The 19,749-nt window shown below is 56.8% G+C and overlaps 1 protein-coding gene across 6 annotated transcripts; it reads right to left on the bottom strand.

The window, feature by feature from the left end:
- Positions 1–1,537: 1,537 nt before the first annotated feature.
- On the bottom strand, positions 1,538–19,695 carry C16H13orf46 (chromosome 16 C13orf46 homolog). 6 transcript variants are annotated; one of them, XM_074387381.1, is made up of 7 exons: positions 15,748–19,695; positions 12,029–12,080; positions 10,469–10,637; positions 10,344–10,391; positions 9,224–9,271; positions 7,514–7,581; positions 1,538–2,134 (listed from the first exon to the last, which is right to left on the bottom strand). In XM_074387381.1, the coding sequence occupies exons 1-7, from the start codon at positions 15,935–15,937 to the stop codon at positions 2,068–2,070; spliced, it is 642 nt and encodes a 213-aa protein (XP_074243482.1). In that variant the 5' UTR covers positions 15,938–19,695; the 3' UTR covers positions 1,538–2,067. The 6 variants fall into 6 exon arrangements, with proteins under 6 accessions (XP_074243482.1, XP_074243485.1, XP_074243483.1 ...); XM_074387384.1 differs by lacking the exon at positions 15,748–19,695 and adding an exon at positions 12,509–13,503; XM_074387382.1 differs by lacking the exon at positions 10,344–10,391.
- Positions 19,696–19,749: the final 54 nt, after the last annotated feature.

Below are 19,749 nucleotides of genomic sequence, written 5' to 3'. Positions count from 1 at the left end.
CCCAGGCCACGTGCTGCAGCCCTCCTGCTGTGTTTCCAGTGACTGGAAAAAGTGGTTGCCTCTTTTGAAACTCCATGTAGAGATGTGCTGAACTTAACCGTCTATGCCACCTGGAGGGAACTGGATCCGAGAGGCTGGGGGCTGGCGGCACCTGCTGCTCTGTTCAGCACTCGGGACAGGGCCTGGCGCGGGGCCAGCAGGGACCCCTGGACAGCTTGGAGGCCACTCGGGATAGAATGAAGCTAAGAAGGTGAAAAGCTGCAGGCAACGCAACCCCACTCTGGAAAGACAATCTATGTCCATCTCTGTAAAGGGCGCCATCTGTATGCATGGGACAAATACCTGTTCCCACGTGGAGGCATCTAAACCCAGACAGAGAAAAGCCTGGAAGGAACACGATCTTTCCGGCAGCCCCCAGGGAACCAGGACGCAGAACTGCTACTAGCCCTTTCCCACCTCACCTGCAGGGAAAATGCACAGAGCCCTTGGCAGGGTTGGGGTTGACACTGCATGGAAGAGGCAGCCAGTGGCATGGCCACGGTGTTTGGGGCCAGGCAGGGACACAGCCAAGGTGTGGCCAGTGTGGCTGCTGCTTCGCCTGCACAGGGCTGGGCTGCAAGGGCGCCACCATGGAGGCACAGGTGCCACGTGGGGCTTTGCTGCATGGTTGGGGGCCTCAGGGCTGCACCCACCCAGTGTCTGGGAATTGGTGACTCTGGGGCTTCCAGGCACCTATCATTTGTGGCGTCTTTCAGTCAATGGTGGGCACCGGCTTCGGGGGCTCCCCTTTCTCTTCAGCCTGGAAAGTGCGCCACTTTGGTCAGAGAAAACTACCCAGGCAGCAAGCTCTGTGTGGTGTGCAGCTGCCTGAAAAGGGCTCCTCCCTCTCTGGCTGAGTGATGGGCAGAGCTCACACTCTGTGAGCCTCTGTGTTCTCATCTGCACCACAGGGACGGCCCCCACGAGTCCCCACAGGAACAGCCCACACAGTGCGCACAGCGTTGGCACCTGTGGCCTCTGACCTCTGGGGGGCTCAGAGACACCTGGAACAGAGATGGTGCAGGTCACCTGCCTGTGCAAGTGTGTGGTGCCAGCATGTGTGTGCACGTGTGTGCTGAGTACATACGACTATGCATGTGTGATGCATGCATGACTATGCACATGTGTGGTGTACATACGAATATGCATGCGAACCTGTGTGCTGCATAGACATGACTACACATGCGTGTGCTGTGTACATATGACTATGCATGTGTGCGTGTCTGAGTGAGAGAGCTCTGGGTGGGTTCTGGTGAAACTCATCTTACAGGCATGTCCTGGAGCCCCCACACCCCCAGGAGGACTCCCTCTCCTGTGAGTGGGGAGCATGTGGCTTCCTCCAGGGACAGATCCCAGTGCCAGCACGGTGGTCTCTGTTGCTCTCACGGTCATGGCCGAGGCCACGTCCACTGTGTTCCTGGCTCCTGCAGGAATGCTAGCGACACAGCAGATGCTCCGTCCTGCCCTCCTGGTGGAGTACGGGTTGCAGCACACCCAGCTGCTCGGCGCCCTGCACCTCCCACCCCCGACTGGTGGGGTGCTTCCAGGAGCTGCAGTTCACACGAGGCCCACAAAGGGCTGAGCCTCCCTGTGTTTGAGGGGTCTCTGTCCCCACCCAGCAAGCCACAGAGCAAAAGGCCAGAGCAGGAAGGGGCCAGAAACCCTCGAGCTGGTGGAGAGGAAGAGACACACCTTCCCCTACTCATTTATTGTGTTTTAAGATCACATCATCATTCTCGAAATGGGCAGTGGGTTTCAGGCATGGCTCACACCTGGCGTGGTCATCGGCGCCCGGTACTGCTCAGGGCTGGTGTGATCTTTAACCCAAAGGCACTGTCTGTGCGCTCACTCCTCCCAGGCAGGGCCAGTCTCACAAGAAGAAAACAGGAACCTCAGTGCCTGGCGGAGAAGGCTCTTGGGTGGCAAGCGGGCAGCCCAGTCACCCTCTGTCCCGCCTCCTGCCCCCTCCCCCGCCCATCCACACCCCACCTCCCTCTTCACCAAGCTCTGAGCACCTTCTCCTGGGCGCTAGGCGCTCTCCTTCGCCCTCTTCCTGGTGGAGTACGGAATGCAGCACACCCAGCTGGTCTGCGTCCTGTGGGCCAAGAGGAGGGCAGGCGGGTGAGAACGGGTCCTGACCCAGCACTGTGGCCACAGGCGCCCAAGAGCAGCACCCCCAGCCCCCAGTGCGCTGGCAGGTCTCCCCTGCACCTCCACAGGTGCCTCATTTCATCATGCCCTGGGGGCTGTGTTGAGTGGCAGATGAGAAGCCGGTTTGCTGGTTTCTGCTTGAGCCCTGAGGACGCAAGGGTCTCCAGAATGATGCCTGAAAACAGAACAGCACAGAGCACATGGGCACCATCCCCGCCTGGAGCCACGTTGTTTAGAAGATCAGTGACGTGGGTCTATGCTTTTCCCTGCACACGATGTCTGCTGTGGTTTGTGATTACGCCTCTGTCATCCACAGCCAGACAAGCTCTTGCTCCCAAACCTTGATGTGAGCCCCCGACGCCTGTCTGGGAACCGTGAACGGAAACGGTGTGGGCAACGGACAGACAGCTCCCAGGCAATGCCTCAGTGCACGGTCCTCGTTAGACTTCCACGTAAAGTGAACTCTTGAAAAGCCTGATTCTTCTTCCTCAACTGGCGATCATGGTGCCCATGGAGGGACTCTGAGCGGACTGCCCAGGGCTGCCTGGGACCTTCGGAACTCCCTGGCCCCGCACAGCTGCACGTGGTGGGGTCTCTCCTGGAGCTCTCCTGGGTCCTCTGGGGTCTTTCCTCCTGGGTCTCCTTAAAGCATGCCAAGCTTTCTAAGGCTGTTGCTGGCCCATTCTTTTGTTTATTTTAAACCAATGAGGAAATTATATCAAGAAAAATTCAGAGCTCAAGTGGCAACCTGCAGTGACAGAGTGGGCGTGCGGGCTCGTCCGAGCTCTCCAGCTCTCTTTATGCTGAGGTAACACGACCGGCTATTTTGACAAGCAGCGCAGGGAAGGCAGGACGTACGAGCAAGTCAGGACGGGCTGTGAAAACTGTGATAAGGTTTATGAAAAGAATTCTGCGTGTCAGTCGGCTGTGATTAAAAGGTAATTATTTATGTCTTTCTAAAGATCGAGGTTTGATATTAAATATACATTAATACAAAACTAAAGATAGGTCCCTGTGCCCCCCAGTTTCCTTAGAGCACTGTTTGCTCTTCAGGAAACTGCAAGGGGTTTTCATTTGAACCCGGAAGTCATCTCTCTCTGAAACTGCTCAGATCCACTGTCCCTCGCGACGTGCGCTTTGCCGGAGAAACGCAGCCTCAGCTCTGTCTTCCCTTGAGAAGGGCCTGGGAGAGGAACTTTCTCCTTCAAATGTTTGGTCGAGTCCTGCAACCTTTTCCTCCAGTTTTAACTCTGCTGTTGTAACTTGACGCTGAAACGTGTGTCCTGAGGGCTGGGAAAGCAACGTTTTCCCAAAGCGCAGTTTGAATCTATACACCCGGCTTTTCTCGCTATGTCTGAATTGTTCAGCATAATCAGGAAACTTCTCATGCTGTTACAAAGAGCCACGTATTCCCCACTCGAGGCCCGAGTTCCCTGTTGGCCGTCGTCTGCCGTCACGCGCGCACCCACAGCCCTGGACACGCTCCACGTTCCCGTCCCGGCGGGTCAGACTCCAGGGTCTCTGCGTGGGCTTCCCGCAGAGACACAGCCACATCGCAGGCTTTTCTGTACCTTTTAGTGCCTGTCTTACAAACAAAGATTTTACATTTCATCAAGATAATTTCTGCATTATCTTTATTATGTTTTGATTCTTTAAGACAACTGAGCTTTAAAAGGGTTATGGTTTTGACAGCGACGTGACTTCCTGAACTGCCTGGGAGGCCTTCTGATCACTGCTCTGGTTAAATGAATATTGTTTTAAAATGATTTGTGATTCTGCTTTGATTGTTTTGAACCTTTTGACATCTTTTGCAGGTTTCCCCAGAATCAAAATCTTACATACAGTCTTTTTGGGTTAAATACTTAGATTTGGTACAACTGTCTGTGTAGCATCATCAAATGATAAATGATACCAAATCTTCTCTCAGTTACATCACAAGCATATTGATATAAAGGTTCAAAAATTATATACTTATAAAATGTAATATATTACCATCTATAATTTTGATAAACTTCAATCTTATATTTATATGAGCATGTTATCAGTGTGAATATTCTAAAGAGTACATAAAATTTATAGGAGCCTGACAGTCCCAATGTGACGCTGTCAGTCATGATTTTGGTTGTTTTCTTATAACGTTATGTGTAATAGCAATAACTATTTTCTTGTTGGTTAGAAGCTTTGAGTTTTAACCGTGGCTGGTCTAAAGTTTTGCATCTGTAGTCACTGTTCTGAATTATTCTCTGAAAACATTTATAATCAGTTCTAGTCCAAAATTGCTTTTTACGGAAAGGACCCCATAAAGATGGTTATAAAAAGGTGGGAAATATTAAAAGTACAATTAATGAAAGAATATTCAAAAGTGGTTCCAATTTTGTTGACTAGGTATCAGGCCTTTTCCAATCTGTAGTTACTGTGACGCTGTGAAGTGTGCAGAGCTCTGCGTGACGTGTGTCTCCTGTGACGCTGTGAAGTGTGCAGAGCTCTGTGTGACGTGTGTCTCCTGTGACGCTGTGAAGTGTGCAGAGCTCTGTGTGGTGTGTCTCCTGTGACGCTGTGAAGTGTGCAGTGCTCTGTGTAGTGTGTCTCCTGTGACGCTGTGAAGTGTGCAGAGCTCTGTGTGACGTGTGTCTCCTGTGACGCTGTGAAGTGTGCAGAGCTCTGTGTGACGTGTGTCTCCTGTGACGCTGTGAAGTGTGCAGAGCTCTGTGTGACGTGTGTCTCCTGTGACGCTGTGAAGTGTGCAGAGCTCTGTGTGATGTGTCTCCTGTGATGCTGTGAAGTGTGCAGAGCTCTGTGTGACGTGTGTCTCCTATGAAGTGTGCAGAGCTCTGTGTGACGTGTGTCTCCTATGAAGTGTGCAGAGCTCTGTGTGACGTGTGTCTCCTCTGATGCTGTGAAGTGTGCAGAGCTCTGTGTGACGTGTGTCTCCTGTGACGCTGTGAAGTGTGCAGAGCTCTGTGTGACGTGTGTCTCCTATGAAGTGTGCAGAGCTCTGTGTGATGTGTGTCTCCTGTGACGCTGTGAAGTGTGCAGAGCTCTGTGTGATGTGTGTCTCCTGTGACGCTGTGAAGTGTGCAGAGCTCTGTGACGTGTGTCTCCTGTGACGCTGTGAAGTGTGCAGAGCTCTGTGTGATGTGTGTCTCCTCTGATGCTGTGAAGTGTGCAGAGCTCTGTGTGACGTGTGTCTCCTGTGACGCTGTGAAGTGTGCAGTGTTCTGTGTGACGTGTGTCTCCTATGAAGTGTGCAGAGCTCTGTGTGACGTGTGTCTCCTATGAAGTGTGCAGAGCTCTGTGTGACGTGTGTCTCCTGTGACGCTGTGAAGTGTGCAGAGCTCTGTGTGACGTGTGTCTCCTATGAAGTGTGCAGAGCTCTGTGTGACGTGTGTCTCCTGTGACGCTGTGAAGTGTGCAGAGCTCTGTGTGACGTGTGTCTCCTGTGACGCTGTGAAGTGTGCAGAGCTCTGTGTGACGTGTGTCTCCTGTGACGCTGTGAAGTGTGCAGAGCTCTGTGTGACGTGTGTCTCCTGTGATGCTGTGAAGTGTGCAGAGCTCTGTGTGATGTTTGTCTCCTGTGATGCTGTGAAGTGTGCAGAGCTCTGTGTGATGTTTGTCTCCTGTGATGCTGTGAAGTGTGCAGAGCTCTGTGTGATGTGTGTCTCCTATGAAGTGTGCAGAGCTCTGTGTGACGTGTGTCTCCTATGAAGTGTGCAGAGCTCTGTGTGATGTGTGTCTCCTATGAAGTGTGCAGAGCTCTGTGTGATGTGTGTCTCCTGTGAAGTGTGCAGAGCTCTGTGACATGTGTCTCCTCTGATGCTGTGAAGTGTGCAGAGCTCTGTGTGACGTGTGTCTCCTGTGAAGTGTGCAGTGCTCTGTGACGTGTGTTCCCTCTGATGCTGTGAAGTGTGCAGAGCTCTGTGTGACATGTGTCTCCTGTGATGCTGTGAAGTGTGCAGTGCTCTGTGTGATCTACAGTTTACCTGTACCAGTCCTGGGGACATGTCATGTTGGGTGCAGGAAAAGGCAACACCAGGAAAAAGAAAATCTGGATCATGCTAATTGAAAAGGAGATGCCACATGTCATCGCATTTTCCAGTGACCATGCGAGTGTGCTGCAGCCCCCTGTCCTCCACCGCGGCTCCCCGTCCTCCACCATGGCTCCTGGTCCTCAGCCGTGGCCCCTGCACTCAGAGTCCAAAATTCAAATGCTCCCATGTGCCTTTTTTTTTTTAGATGGAGTCTCATTCTGTGTCACCAGGCTGGAGTGCAGGGGCACGATCTCAGCTCACTGCAACCTCCACCTCCCAGGTTCAAGCAGTTCTCCTGCCTCAGCCTCCTGAGTAGCTGGGACTACAGGCATGTGCCACCACCCAGCTAATTATTTCTGTATTTTTATTAGAGACGGGGTTTCACCGTGTTAGCCAGGATGGGCTTCATCTCCTGACCTCGTGATCTGCCCACCGTGGCTTCCCACGGTGTTGGGGTGATTTTTAAGCATTTCTCTCTGTTGTGCTATGCATCACTGTTTCAGTTATTTTAAATGACTGGTTAAAATGTTAACCGAAAGAAGGTTTAGTATCATGTGTCTGTTTTACAAAGCCAATGGAGCCATTCTTCCTTATAAAAAATCTGTAACGTATCAAAATACTGATAAACGGTTCATCGTGAGTGGCAGGCATTTGAACAGTTGTTTCTTTTGCATTTTTCTGTGTTGTTTAAAACAGAACACTATAGGTCTGTGGGCCCCTTCAGTGGTCCAGACGCAAGTCTCTTTCCCTCCCCACACCCATCCCCATGGCTGAGGGTCTCCAGGCCTCGGGAAGTCTCCACAGCATCCACCCTGGGGACACGGGTTGTCACCTCCAAGGCTGCCTGACCCCAGCTCCAGGGCCTGAGCCCTGTCGAGAGAGGGGTCTGCTTGGCTGTGACACCAGCCATGTGTGCAGCCCCCCACACCCCACCTGCAGGACCCAAGTCGGCAGCTAAAAGCCTACACAGGAGAAGCCAGTACCATGCTCTTGCCCCTCTCTGCCCCCCTCTCCTCTCATCAGGCCGTTTTCCTGGCTGGTGGGTAGGAGGTGGCCTGTTTGTGGGGTGAGGTGGGCATCATGAAGTTTGTCCCGGAGCCCTTGGCAGGTCCGACACCCCGTCGCCTGCCCTCAGCCCCTCAGGCTCGGTAGGTGCTGAGTCTCGGCAGCGCCCAGGGAGAGGAGGGAGGGCACGGCTCTGGCCACCACACGCAAGGCATGGTGGGCGTGCCGGAAACCGTGGCGGAGGGAAAGTCCTCCTGTCCCCTCAGTGTGAGCCCACAGGCGTCACTCACTCGCTTTCTGACGGATCTCCCACATCCATCTGGGACGGCTTCTCTTCTTTCTTGGCATCAGTGACCACCTGTGGGGAGTGGAGACGTTTAAGGGAGGGTAGTGTCAGCCACAGGCACCGAGGCGCAGCGTGTGGACCTGCCGGAGGGTCAGGCCAGGACAGAGGCTGCCCAGGCCAGATGACCTCCCATCAGGCAGAGCGCTCTGTGGACCACACATGTGCAGTTAGGGCACCTGACCAAGGAACTGAACCCTTGATGTGGGCCTGGCTCCCGGACTATAGCCCAGGCCTGGCCTGTCGGCCCGTGTGTGCCACTGGCTGGTCCCCGCTTGAGTTCTTAGAACTTAAGGGTCCCATGAATGGCCTTGCAGGGGGTCAATAACCGGCTCTCTCTCTGCCTTGTGGCATGCTCTGAGGGCAAAAGGGAGAGAAGGTACAGTCTGGAAAACAAATGACCCCCAGGAAGAAGCTTAAACTTGCCAAGAAAGAACTTCAAGAAACTTCCAAAATGATGACTGTTCACTACAGCAAAGAAATGGAGGAACACGCCCAGATATCTGCGTTGGAAGGGTCCAGACAGGCCATTAAGTCAGCCTCTTCTTTTTATAGGTAAGAATGAGGACTATGGTGGTGATGCTGATGCTGATGGTGACGATGGCCATGATGACGATGGTGATGATAGTGATTATAATGGTGGTGATGATGGCAAAAGTGATGGTAATGACAGTGATGTGACAATGATGGTGACAATGTTTATAATGGTGGTGGCGGTAATGGTGACGGTGATGATGGTGATGATGGTGGTGGTGATGGGAATGATGGTGGTGGTGTAATAATGATTATTAACAATGGTGATGGTGGTGATGGTGATGGTGATGATAACAGTGGTGATGATGATGGCGAAGGTGATGATGGTGATGATGATGGTGGTGGTGATGGTGGTGGTGATGGTGATAGTGATAATGACGTTTATAGGGATTATGTTGATGGTGGTGGTGATGATGATGATTATTAGCCATGGTGATGATGATGGTGGTGATGGTGGTGGTGACGGTGATAGTGATAATGATGTTTACAGGGATTATGTTGATGGTGGTAATGATGATGGTGATGATTGTGACATGACAATGACGTGCTGGTGGTGATGATAGTCGTGGTGGTCATGGTGATCGTACCCTCTACTGAAGCTTTCCTGGGTATGAGGCACTGCTCTGAGAGCTTTCCTAAACAACCCTGGGATGTGGATACTAATATGATTCTTATTTTATAAGGGAGACAATTGAGGCACAGGGAAGTACGATGAGCTGTTTGAGCATTTACTGAAAGAGCCACACATTTACCAAGGCCCAGTTTCTGAACTTCCAGACCTGGGCCCTTTTCCCCACCCCAGCACAATTCCACAAGAGGTTCTGAGGACGCTCAGGAACTCAGGTTAACCCAGGGCCCAGAGTCTCTGATAGTGCTGACGTGTGAGTGAGTTGGAGTGTGGGAGGGTAAGGAACAGGCAAGGGTATCCTCAAGCCACTCAAGACCAATCCTTAGCATCATGGAGCTCTCCTGGAGCTGCTGGTCCAGGTCTCTGCCTCCCACTCCAACACATGCCCATGTGGGGCAAGCTCCCAGAGAGAGAAGCCTCCCAGGCCCTGCCAGGCAGCACGGGCCCTTTCCTCGTGACTTTGGCCCTGCTTGTCTAGGGGGTTTTCCTCCTTACCTCCTCAGCATGGTCTCCCAGATCAATCTCCACAAACACAGAAGGTTTCTGCAAATGGAAACCAAAGAGGTGTGGATGGCAGGCTTGGGTGAGCTGGGAGGAATGCGAATTTCCTGGGAACAGCAGTGGCTCCTGGCCCTTGGGGCAGCCAGGGCGGACCCTGGTGATGACCATCAGGACCCCAGATCCTGGCAATGCTGAACAGGGCTCCTGGGATGCTGGGCAGAGCTGATAGCAGTGTGGACTGTGAGGTGCCCACGGCCAGCTCTGGCAGTAGAGCTGGAAGAGGGATATGGCTTTCCCATCCTTCCCCACCCAACCTCCATCAGGGCCCTGTGACCCCAGTGGGTCTCCTCCACCCTCACCCTCTGAGAACTGGGGCCTCCAGGAGATGGGGCAGTTCCCAGAGCTAGGGGTCCACGCCACTCCCACCGCAGCCCTGCGCAACAGGGCAGCACTCCTGTCCGACAGCCTGCCTGTGGGCCCCACTCTGCATGGAGGACCGGAGAACCCCACCCAGGATGTGAATGGCTTCAGTGATTCAGACTTTTTGCTGCCCAAGGCCTCTGACTGGGAGCCTGGACCAGGCCAGAATGTGTTTCTGATGGGAGCACTTGAGTCAATTCTGAGGACAGTGTCTGGGGGAGGGGCAGGGACTTCCCAAGAGCCTGGAGTGAAACCCGGGCCCGCCTGGCAAGCAGCATGTCCAGCTGTGTCCCCGTCCCCGCCACACGGCTGAGGGGGAAAACAGATGCCACCTTCCTTCACGTGGTGCCACGTGAGAACCCCCATGTGACGCGTCTCTGGCCAACACATCGAACCTGGGGCTCTGGGGTTTTCCTGGGCCAGGGTCCAGCTGAGGGCACCTCCTCTCAGGGCCTCGCACACCTTTAGTGACTGCACATTTGGCAAGCTGGGCTCAGGCTCCCCGGGGTGGGGCAAAGAAGCTCAGAGTTTGGCCCCAAGCCTCTCTGGGGTAGCAGGGCCCCGCCCAGCTTCACAGCCTGGCGCTGCTGAGACGACCCCCAGGCCACCATCCCGGGCAGGTCCAGGCTCCAGCAGGACTCCCACCTGACAGGCCTCCCATCTTACTTTCGTTACTAAAGGGAAAAGCTCTTGCCTCTTTTTCCTGGAGGTCACTTAGCTTTATGGACTCTGCCTCCTGTTCCTGTAAAGACCAAAGAGGTAAGTGAAGGCCGGGGTCCCGGGCGGGAGGACAGAAATGCACCAGTCCTCGGGCCTGACCTCGGCCTCCTGCCAGCCTCCATCCGCGTGCGTGCCTTCCTGCGCCTCCTGCGTGCTGGCCTCCGAGCCGCTCTTCTCCGTCTCCGGGTCCCGCTTTCCGCTCTCATGACCCAGCTTCCCCAGGGCGCCGGAGGGGCTTTCCTTCCCGTCTTGTGCTAGGTCTGCCCGACTGCAGGAGGTGGAAGGAGAGTGGCAGACAGCTGCAGACGCTCCGGGTCTCCTCTGGGCCTGTCTCCCTGGGCTTGAGGCTGACGCCCCGGGGGCTGCGGGCACCTGTGAGGGGCCCTGACCTGGCCCGGAGGTCTGGTTCAGAAGGGCCCCCCAACCTAGCCCTCCTGGCTCCCTCTGCTGACCCATCTTGGCTGGAAAACTTACCCTGCACCACCAGGGTCTGGACTGGCAACAAGTTTACCTACAGCCAACCTGGGCTTATTTCAGAAAGCAGGGTCTAACCTTGCTCAAAGAACCAAAATCTGGTGAGAAGATGCAGCCACCCTGCAGTGGACCCACAGCTCACTCCCTGTGGAAGCCAAATGGGCCATGGCAGCCAGTGGGCTGGGGGTCCATGGGTGACCCCACTGTTACTCACACCCACCTGGTGACCCCTTCTGCGGTCCGCTGTGGTGTTTGGCCCGGGGCAAGAGGAAAGTAGCAGGCAGTGAGGACAGGGGCTCCGCCACCATCTGCAACGGTGACTTGGCCAGCGGTGTTGACCGGCTTGACCAATGTGAGCAGACGCTTTGAGCTGAGCCACCTGAAGGACTGTGGTCTTCCCAGCTCAAGTACCCTCACCAAGGCCGTCGGCGTCCCTGGGCCCCACAGGGTGGGAGGTTCCCACGTCTTGCATGTCCTCTCTTATGCATGAGCCCTCACTCTCACCAACTGATTGCACCTGTGGCCACTCTGGCGGCCAGACACCATCCTTGGTCTCCACTCAAGGGGAGCCGTTTGCAAAGAAGGGGCCCTTAGCCCTGCCTTGTCCATGGTGCTGGCAGATGGACTGTTAGACCTGAGACAAATTCTTGAGGAATGTAACGACTTTTAAGGCCCCTTTGATGGTAGGAGGGAGTGGGTCTTGGACCAGAGCTGGGCTGGAGCGTCCAGCTGAGGGGCAGGGTGGCAAGAGCTCACGGTGCGAAGTGTGGACGTGCCGTCCAGGGCCTGCGCTCCTCTCCCTAAAGAGTCACTCGAGTTGTTTATATCTAGGGTGGGTCCAGCCGTCCACTAGTGAGACGACGCCTCCTTCCCCACAGGGCCACGGGGTGTCTACTGAGAGGCGTGCAGCTGTGACTCTCAGGCCAGGGCCCCCCAAGTCCTGAGGATCCCCTCCCCCTGCCAAGGTGGGCCCTGTTCCCGCATGAAATTGCTCTCAAAATAAGGAGGATCTCCCAGCCCTCCCATCCAGGCCCTGGGCGGGGTCTTCTCAGGACCCAGGGCTCCCTTGGGCCCCTTGTAAGTGTCCACCTGATGCCTGGGTGCCCCCCACAGCCACTCTCCTGTGTCCATCTCACTTTTCCCAGCTCTACCTTCACCCAGGCCAGTGCCGGACCGGCTGCTTACCAGCTGGCATCTTCTGCGGTACTGCTTGGGCCTTTCCCCTGATCTTCAGACTCTGGAGAGGAAAGACAGAGCCTGTCAGCACCGTCAGCACAGTCCCACCGCAGCTCCGGAGCCCGGGGTCCGTCCTGAGCCACCCACAGCTGCCCACAGCGGAGCTCAGCCCTCAGCCATGGCTACAGCTAACCTGAGTTCCTCCCCCACCCATGCCCATGCCCAGCCCCTCCTGTATTGGCCATCGGCACTTTCCACAGCCTGGTGCTGGGTCTTGAACCTTGCTCAGCCCCAGCACACAGCCCATCCCCAGCCTCCAGCTTCTCCCTCCAGGACTCAGGTGAGGCATGGTCAGCTGCCTCACAGGAAATGCCTGAAGCTCTGGGACCTCTTGAAATTCCTCTGTCCCAGCATGGGTGGCTGGAGGTAGCTGAGCAGGAGGATGGGAGAAGCCCCCCAAGACCTGCCGCTGCCGGTTACCACCCCTACCAGGCTTCCTCTCACGGACAGGTGGGACTTGAAACCCCGCTTGGCTTGTCTGGGAAAATCCACCCATCCTCGATGGCTCTGGGCTGCCCCAAGGCATGTCGCCAGGAGTCTGTAGCAGGCTTTGTGACTCTCAGGACCCAGCTTCCCAAGAGCGCCAAAGGAATTTTCCTTCTCTTGTGCTGGACTTTCTGTCTTGCGAGGATCTTGGTGTGAGAGACGATGGGGGCCCGGGACCATCAACTTGGGTGAGCAGCGTCCCAGCGCTCCCGGCAGGAACCAGGCCCGGCTGTTGGCCACTGGCGTGCACCCAGCACCCACTGCTCCCTGGCGCGCTCTGTTCCAGTGAATTACTGTGTTCTCTGCTCCCAGGAGCTTGCAAACCAGCACAGCCTTGTGAGGAAGCCACGTGCCAGGGGATTTTCCAAACCCTGGGTCCTCAGAGAGCCTCAGAGCGAGCAGATTCCAGACCCATGGGGCCTCTGCCGTGTCGGAGCCAGGAATGGTGGTGGACGCTCCGGCTTCCTGCAGCTATTCTGACTTCCCACAACACCCATTCGGCCAGGTATTCAAACATCACAGGGATAATTCCAAAGCTTTAAATGAGGCTTGTGATGGAAGAGACCAGGCTAGGAGCCTCGAAGCAGCCTTGCCGGGAAGAACTTCCTCCCAGAGTTCGGTTGAGTCAGAGAGACCGCTCCAGGTTGGTCACTCAGCTCAGCCCACAGGCCCGAGGGGCGGCTGGGGAGTGGGACTCTTCCCAGGAAGTGAGGCCAGCAGCTGACCACGAGGGGCTGCCCTGACGGAGAAGCAATGAGTGAGGTCCAGAGCGGAGCGTGGCGCCTTGGTGGGATCAGCAGGTGTCCAGGGAGCGCGTGGGCTCCAGGCGGGCCGCGGCAGGTCTGGGACCCAGCGCATTCTCCCTCTGCTCTCGCCATCCTCTCTGATGCCCTCCGTGGGCACCGGTCTCCTATGCTCCACGGGGCCCAGGCCCAGACAAACCCTCTGCCCCCCTACCCGTCCCCCCATGAAGTCGGCCACCACACCACCTCTCCCGAATGCCTGAGTCCTCCCTATGATGCGGACATGGCGTCTCACCCATGCAGGCACCTGTGGGTGCACGTGGCACCAGCCACGTCACTGAGCTCACCAAGTCTGTGAGGGGTGAGGAGCTGAGTCCCTGCAGAAGTCAGTCCTGCACAAGGCCATGACTGACTCTACCAGCAATGCCTGGCCATTTCCTTGGGTCACAGGGCTGGAAATGCCTCCTGCTCTTCTCAAGCAGAATCTCCCTGCCTTGGGACAGCCACCAAGCTCCCGGGAGGATGCACTCCTGGACCGGGGTCTTGGACCCTGAGGGTGCTGGTGCCTGCAGGAGCCCATGGTCTCAAACCCTCAGGGTGCTGGTGCCTGGAAGAGGCCATGGTCTCTGACGCTGAGGGTGCTGGTGCCTGGGGGAGGCTGGGCAGGGTCGTCTGGGAGTCTTTGCTGCCGGACAGGACATGCAGTCATGCAGAAGCCGGACCTCTCTGCCAACAATGCGGCTCCTTCCATCGCTTAGCAAATCCAGCAGGTGTTGGGGGAAGGGTCAGCAAGGATGGGGCTCAGTCACTCCCTCCACCTGACCCTGGCCTCTAGGTCCACGTGGTGGTGGCACCAGGTAGGATTCTTCGAGACCTGCTCCTGTCCCTACTTAAATTCCTGCTTAGCAGCCCTGGTGTAACTTCCTTTGAGAAGTTTGCCTTGAGGGAATCCCATGGGGAGGAGATGGGGTGCAGCCTCCTAACTGCTCATGCCCCCCAAAACAGCACATCTTTGGATTTTTAAACTCAGAGAAGAACATGTATTTTACATCATTACCTCTGAAAACTGTCCCTAGGGCTTGTGCAGACAAACCCCGAGCCCCGCTGGGCTGTTTCACTTCCGAGGCCTCGCGGACACCCTTGCGAAGGGGAGGCAGTCGCCGAGGCCACAGGAGGTGAGGGACGCGCCAGCTCGCGCCTGGAGGCCAGCCCCTCAGCCCCGGGCTCTGGGCTGGTGTTCGAGGTGTGAGGGGTGACTCTAGCACCCTCCCCAGGCCTGTGACCCTGTCAAACACTGGCCATGCAGGTTCCTCGCTGGTGGGGGACGCCCGAGGCTCCCTGCAGGGACCCAGGCCCTCACCAGAGCCTCCTTGCAAACGGGGACGTGGCCACGGTCCTCTCTCCAGGCGTCGGCCGGCTCCAGAGGCCCACGAGAGTCCCGGACCCGCCCTCCTCTCACCCCACACACCCTTGGCTGTGCCCGGCTGCAGCCCCCACAACTCCCTGGGGGCCAGCAGTGCGAGGCCTTCCTTGCAGCCCTGGGTGGGTTACAGGTGTGGAGCTGGAACGGCCCACACTTCCAGCCTTAGTGTTCTGAGCACAGGGCGGTGGGAGGCAGGAGGCCCAGCCCGGTACCTGAATCTCAGGCCCCAAATCACTGACCAAGGGGAAGTCAGGCTGGGAACTGTGTCAGGCAAACCTGCCTCCCATCCTCGTCCTAAATCAGAGCTGCCAAGATAAATGGCCACAGGCCTCCCTCAGCATTCGCCCATGAGGAAATTGGACTTCAAAAGCTCTACCCTAAAGCAGTTCTGTGGAATTTGACGCTGGCAACACAAACGGACAGCTGACCTTCACAGGTGCAGGACCAGGCCAGAGCACAGGGCGCTGCCTCTGCTCACCTGAGACAATGTTGGCGGCTCCCTCCGGCTATTTACATAAAAGTGCAGCCACTGAGCCAGACTAGGGCACACGTGACTCCTTAGCCACCTCACATGTAAACTCTGTGTTTAGTGAAGGGCTGATCAGAGACCCAAAAGCATGCAGCGTGTGCCTCCTCTCTACCTGGGACCTGAAAACCCCTCCGGCTTCAGGCTGTCCCCTTTCCGGAGGAATGGATGGACCGCTCATAGGTGCTGAGGCCTCATGTCCCCCCAAAATGTGTGCCACCAGGCTGTGCCCCCGCCTAGACACATGTCCCCCTAAAAAGTATGACACCAGCCTGTGTCCCCACCTAGACACATACCATCCCCCTAAAATGTACGTCACCAGGCCATGTTCCACTCAGGCACATGTGGCCAGGAGCTCCTGAGGCTGTCCTGGCATGGCCCTAATCTTGGGAAGTGGACTTTCTAAGTAGGCTGGGTCCTGACAGAGGTACTTTGGGTTCAGTGCCTGGTGGAGCAGCCATGCTATCCACCCGCTCCCCACGGCCCCTACCCGGCTCCTTATGCAGCTTCCCAGGGCGGCTGGGAGGGTCCCCCTTCGGCTGCAGGACCCCCAGACTCCTGCTCCGCTGAGGTTCAATGGCCTCGCTGGCTGACTTGAGGTGCCCAAGGGCCACTCCCAAGGGCAGGGCCCCAGGACCAGGCCGGGGTCTCCTGTGTGTGGCTCCTGAGTCCTTCTCCATCCTCCAGCCCAGCCTCAGCCCCAGTGCATGGCTGCCAACCCCACTCCCTGCTGCAACACGGGGAGTGGTCAGGAGGTGCTGGGTGCACTGTTGCCATGGAGCTGCTGTGACATCACTGCAAGGTCAGAGGCCAAAGGTTGGCTCATCCCTGCGCAGCACGGCACGGCCTTCCCTGCAGACCAGGGTTGGGGCGGGTTCTGCGTTTTCCCTTCTTATTTCCCGCAGGCCGGGGTTGGGGCGGGTTCTGCGTTTTCTCTTCTTTCCCACGGGCCAGGGTTGGGCCGGGTTCTGCATTTTCTCTGGTCTCTCCACCAGGGAGGGCAGGGAACTGGCACCAGGCCTCAGCACAGATGCTGGTCTCCTTCTGTGACAGGATATTTGAGTCTTTCCCTATCAAGGATCAAGGGGACAGAGATGAACTCAGGAAGACAAAGGCAGCCCCGGCACGCACTAGTGGGGTGCAAACGCTGCCTGTCTGCCCCCTCCCCACCCACGCAGCACCAGGACGAAACTCTGCTGTGGCCAGGGCTCCAGGCCTTTCCAGGCAGGAGGGTGTGAACTGCCCCGGCGGGTGGGGGTTTGCTGGAACTCCCTGAAGGTGGCGTAAGCAGCAGGAGCTCTTCCCTCTGTTGCTGGGGCGACAAGTCCAGGGTCAACGTATCTCCCAGGGCGGGTTCTCCGAGGTCTCTCTCCTTGGTGCGAAGATGGCATCTTCCCTGTGTCTTTGTGGTCGTCCTGTGTGCTGTGTCCTCACCTCCTTTCTAGTAAGGACGCCGGTCACACTGGGTCAGGGCCACTCAGATGGCCTCGCTTTACCTTGACGATCTCCACAGCGTTACGCCCACATGCAGCCACATCCTGAGGTCCTGAGGGTCACAGGGTCGCAGCTTCAACATGGGGATTTGCGGGGACAGAGTCTGGCCAGTTCTGAGTGAAAGAGAAAATCCCAAGACACTACCCGGGCACGCTGTCTCCTCCAGCCTCCAGACCACGGTGGGTGGGGAGGCAGCATTTTACCTCCAGGGGTTTTTTGGTTGGGCCCAAGAATGAAAACTGGCAGACAAGTTGGGGGAGAGGGGGGAAGGCACACAAATCTGTGGCCAGGAGCCTCACAGAGCACAGGCCCTGAGATGGCCTTTCCTTCCCGAAACAGGAGCTAACACCCCACAGGAAAGACGCTCTCCGGAGCCAGACAGCTGCATTCTTATCCTTATGGACAGAAGAAAGAGGGAGGCAGGGAGGTGCTTCTGCAACTTCTGTTTCAGCTCAAAACAACCCTTCGGTCAGCGTGGCTTACTTGGCAGCCCCTTCTGGCCCTTCACAGTCACACTGCAAGCCTGCGCCCTGCCCTGACCTGCTGCCTGTACCCGGCACTCCTCAGCATCACGGGAAGCAGGTATGACCCCTCAGGCCGAAGGCGCCCCTCCTTCCAGTCTCTCCTTTGAAGGAGCCCACAGCCTCTCAGCGCCCAGGAGGCCTCAGCTATTTGGACAAGTGGCCGGTGCAGGGTGGGAGCCCTGGTCTCTCACCTGCCCTGGCATTCCCTGGCATCCTGGAACAGCTGTTCACAAGCACCTGCTCTGGATACTCTCATGTTGGGAGCCCCCCAGATGGTGCCAGGAGGGAAGCAGAAGCTGCCGTCTCTCTTCAAGTGCTGGGTCGTCTGGAGCAAGAAGAGTAAGTGGACATCACTGGGGTCTCCACAAAGCCACCTGCTGTCCCTTGGTGGGTGTATTAGTCTGTTTCATGCTGCTGATAAAGACACACCCAAGACTGGGTAATTTATAAGGAAAAAGACATTTAATGGGCTCATAGCTCCACGTGGCTGGGGAGGCCTCGCAGTCCTGGGGCAAGGTGAAGGGGAACCAAGTGAGAGGGGTTTCCCCTTCTAAAACCATCACATCTGGTGAGACCGACTCGCTACCAGAACAGTATGAAGAAACTGCCCCAGTGATTCAGTGACCTCCCAGCGGGTCCCTCTCACACACACAATTATGGGAGCTGCCGTTCAAGATGAGATTTGGGTGGGGACACAGCCAGACCATATCAGTGGGAGACTTAGAGGGGCTTCCGGCCCCCACAGACCCCCACCTCCCACAGCCCCGAGGTACCCTCCTGGTTGCTCTGAGACGGGCTTCAGCTCTCCACGTTCCCTGGGGCCTCATCCTCCTAACCCTTCTACTTCCTCTTGGAGGGGCTGACCTTGGCCCTCCTGGGCCAACCCCAGCACAGTGTGCCCAGAGTGTGAACTGAGCCCCGAGCTCCTGGCACTGCCTGAAGCCCTGCCAGGGAAGCGCACCTCCAGGAAGACTGGCCGGCCTCCCAGGCAGGGTGCCCCCACCTGCAGGGGTCCATCCCGCTCACAGCCATGCCCGGACTGGCAGACAGGGCAGTGCTGTCCCTGCCTGATCCTCTCCTCCACAGACAGAGGAGGCCGGCCAGGGAGCACCAACCCTCCCCCTTCCCTGGGAGAAAGGCCTGGCTCCGTGTCCCCAAAGCCACACCTCTGAATTTTTCTCATACCAGAGCTTGTGACTCACAATAGAATTACCAAAAAAGAGAACTCCAAATGGAGAAGGAAGACGAATAAAGAAATGAGGAAATGCATCCCCAGCCATGGGGTCTTTACCCACCCAGAGGCCCCCTTAACTTTCTCCTGCCCCAGGAGGGAAAGTGGCCACCTGCCTGGAGGGGCGGTCCGTTCTCTACTCACAGGGACTCCAAGGTGCTTCGCCCTCTGTGTTCCTGGAGAAGGCAGCATGTGGGTGGGGTCTGTCTTTTCAACACTGCCTGAGTGGATGCCGTCTCCAGCCGCACTTCCCTGGCCCTTGGCAGTGTGGGACCCACACGTTTCCTGAGGGCATCATGGGGCCAGACTGTCACCTGAGGCACCACAGTTGAGTAGCGCTGTCAGAGCAGTGCCGCCCATCACCAGAGGCGTCATCTGTCACCAGGGCAGTGCCACCTGTCAGAGCAGTGCACCCGTCACCAGAGGCGTCACCTGTCACCAGGGCAGTGCCACCTGTCAGAGCAGTGCACCCATCACCAGAGGCGTCACCTGTCACCAGGGCAGTGCCACCTGTCAGAGCAGTGCACCCGTCACCAGAGGCGTCACCTGTCACCAGGGCAGTGCCACCTGTCAGAGCAGTGCACCCATCACCAGAGGCGTTACCTGTCACCAGGGCACTGCCACCTGTCAGTGCAGTGCACCTGTTACCAGAGGCATCACCTGTCACCAGGGCAGTGCCACCTGTCAGAGCAGCACCACCCACCACCAGAGGCATCACCACCCACCACCAGAGGCGTCACCACCCACCACCAGAGGCGTCACCAGGACAGTGCCACGTGTCAGAGCAGTGCACTCGTCACCGTAGGTGTCACCTGTCACCACAGGCATCACCTGTCATTACGGTGATGCCACCTGCCAGAGCAGTGCATCCATCACCAGAGATGTCACCTGCCACTAGCCATGTCACCTGTCATTACAGTGATGCCACCTGCCAGAGCAGTACACCCATCACCAGAGATGTCACCTGTCACTAGTTATGTCACCTGTCATCAGGATGGTGCCACCTGCCAGAGCAGTGCCCCATCACCAGAGATGTCACCTGTCACCAGTGATGTCACCTGCCACCAGCTATGTCACCTATCGGTGGTGCCACCTGCCAGAGCAGTGCCACCTGTCACGAGATGTCAGCTGTCACCAGCGATGTCACTTGGCATCAGCAATGTCATTCTGCTCCCCAGACACCACCCTCCTCCCTGTATCCCCCCAAAACCCCCAATACCCACATGTGCAATTCCCAGTAGGC

The sequence above is a fragment of the Saimiri boliviensis genome, chromosome 16, assembly GCF_048565385.1.
Source record: "Saimiri boliviensis isolate mSaiBol1 chromosome 16, mSaiBol1.pri, whole genome shotgun sequence".
Lineage (NCBI taxonomy): Eukaryota > Metazoa > Chordata > Mammalia > Primates > Cebidae > Saimiri > Saimiri boliviensis.
The sequence above is the reverse complement of the archived record's forward strand: the minus strand, read 5'-3'. Positions and strand labels throughout refer to the sequence as shown.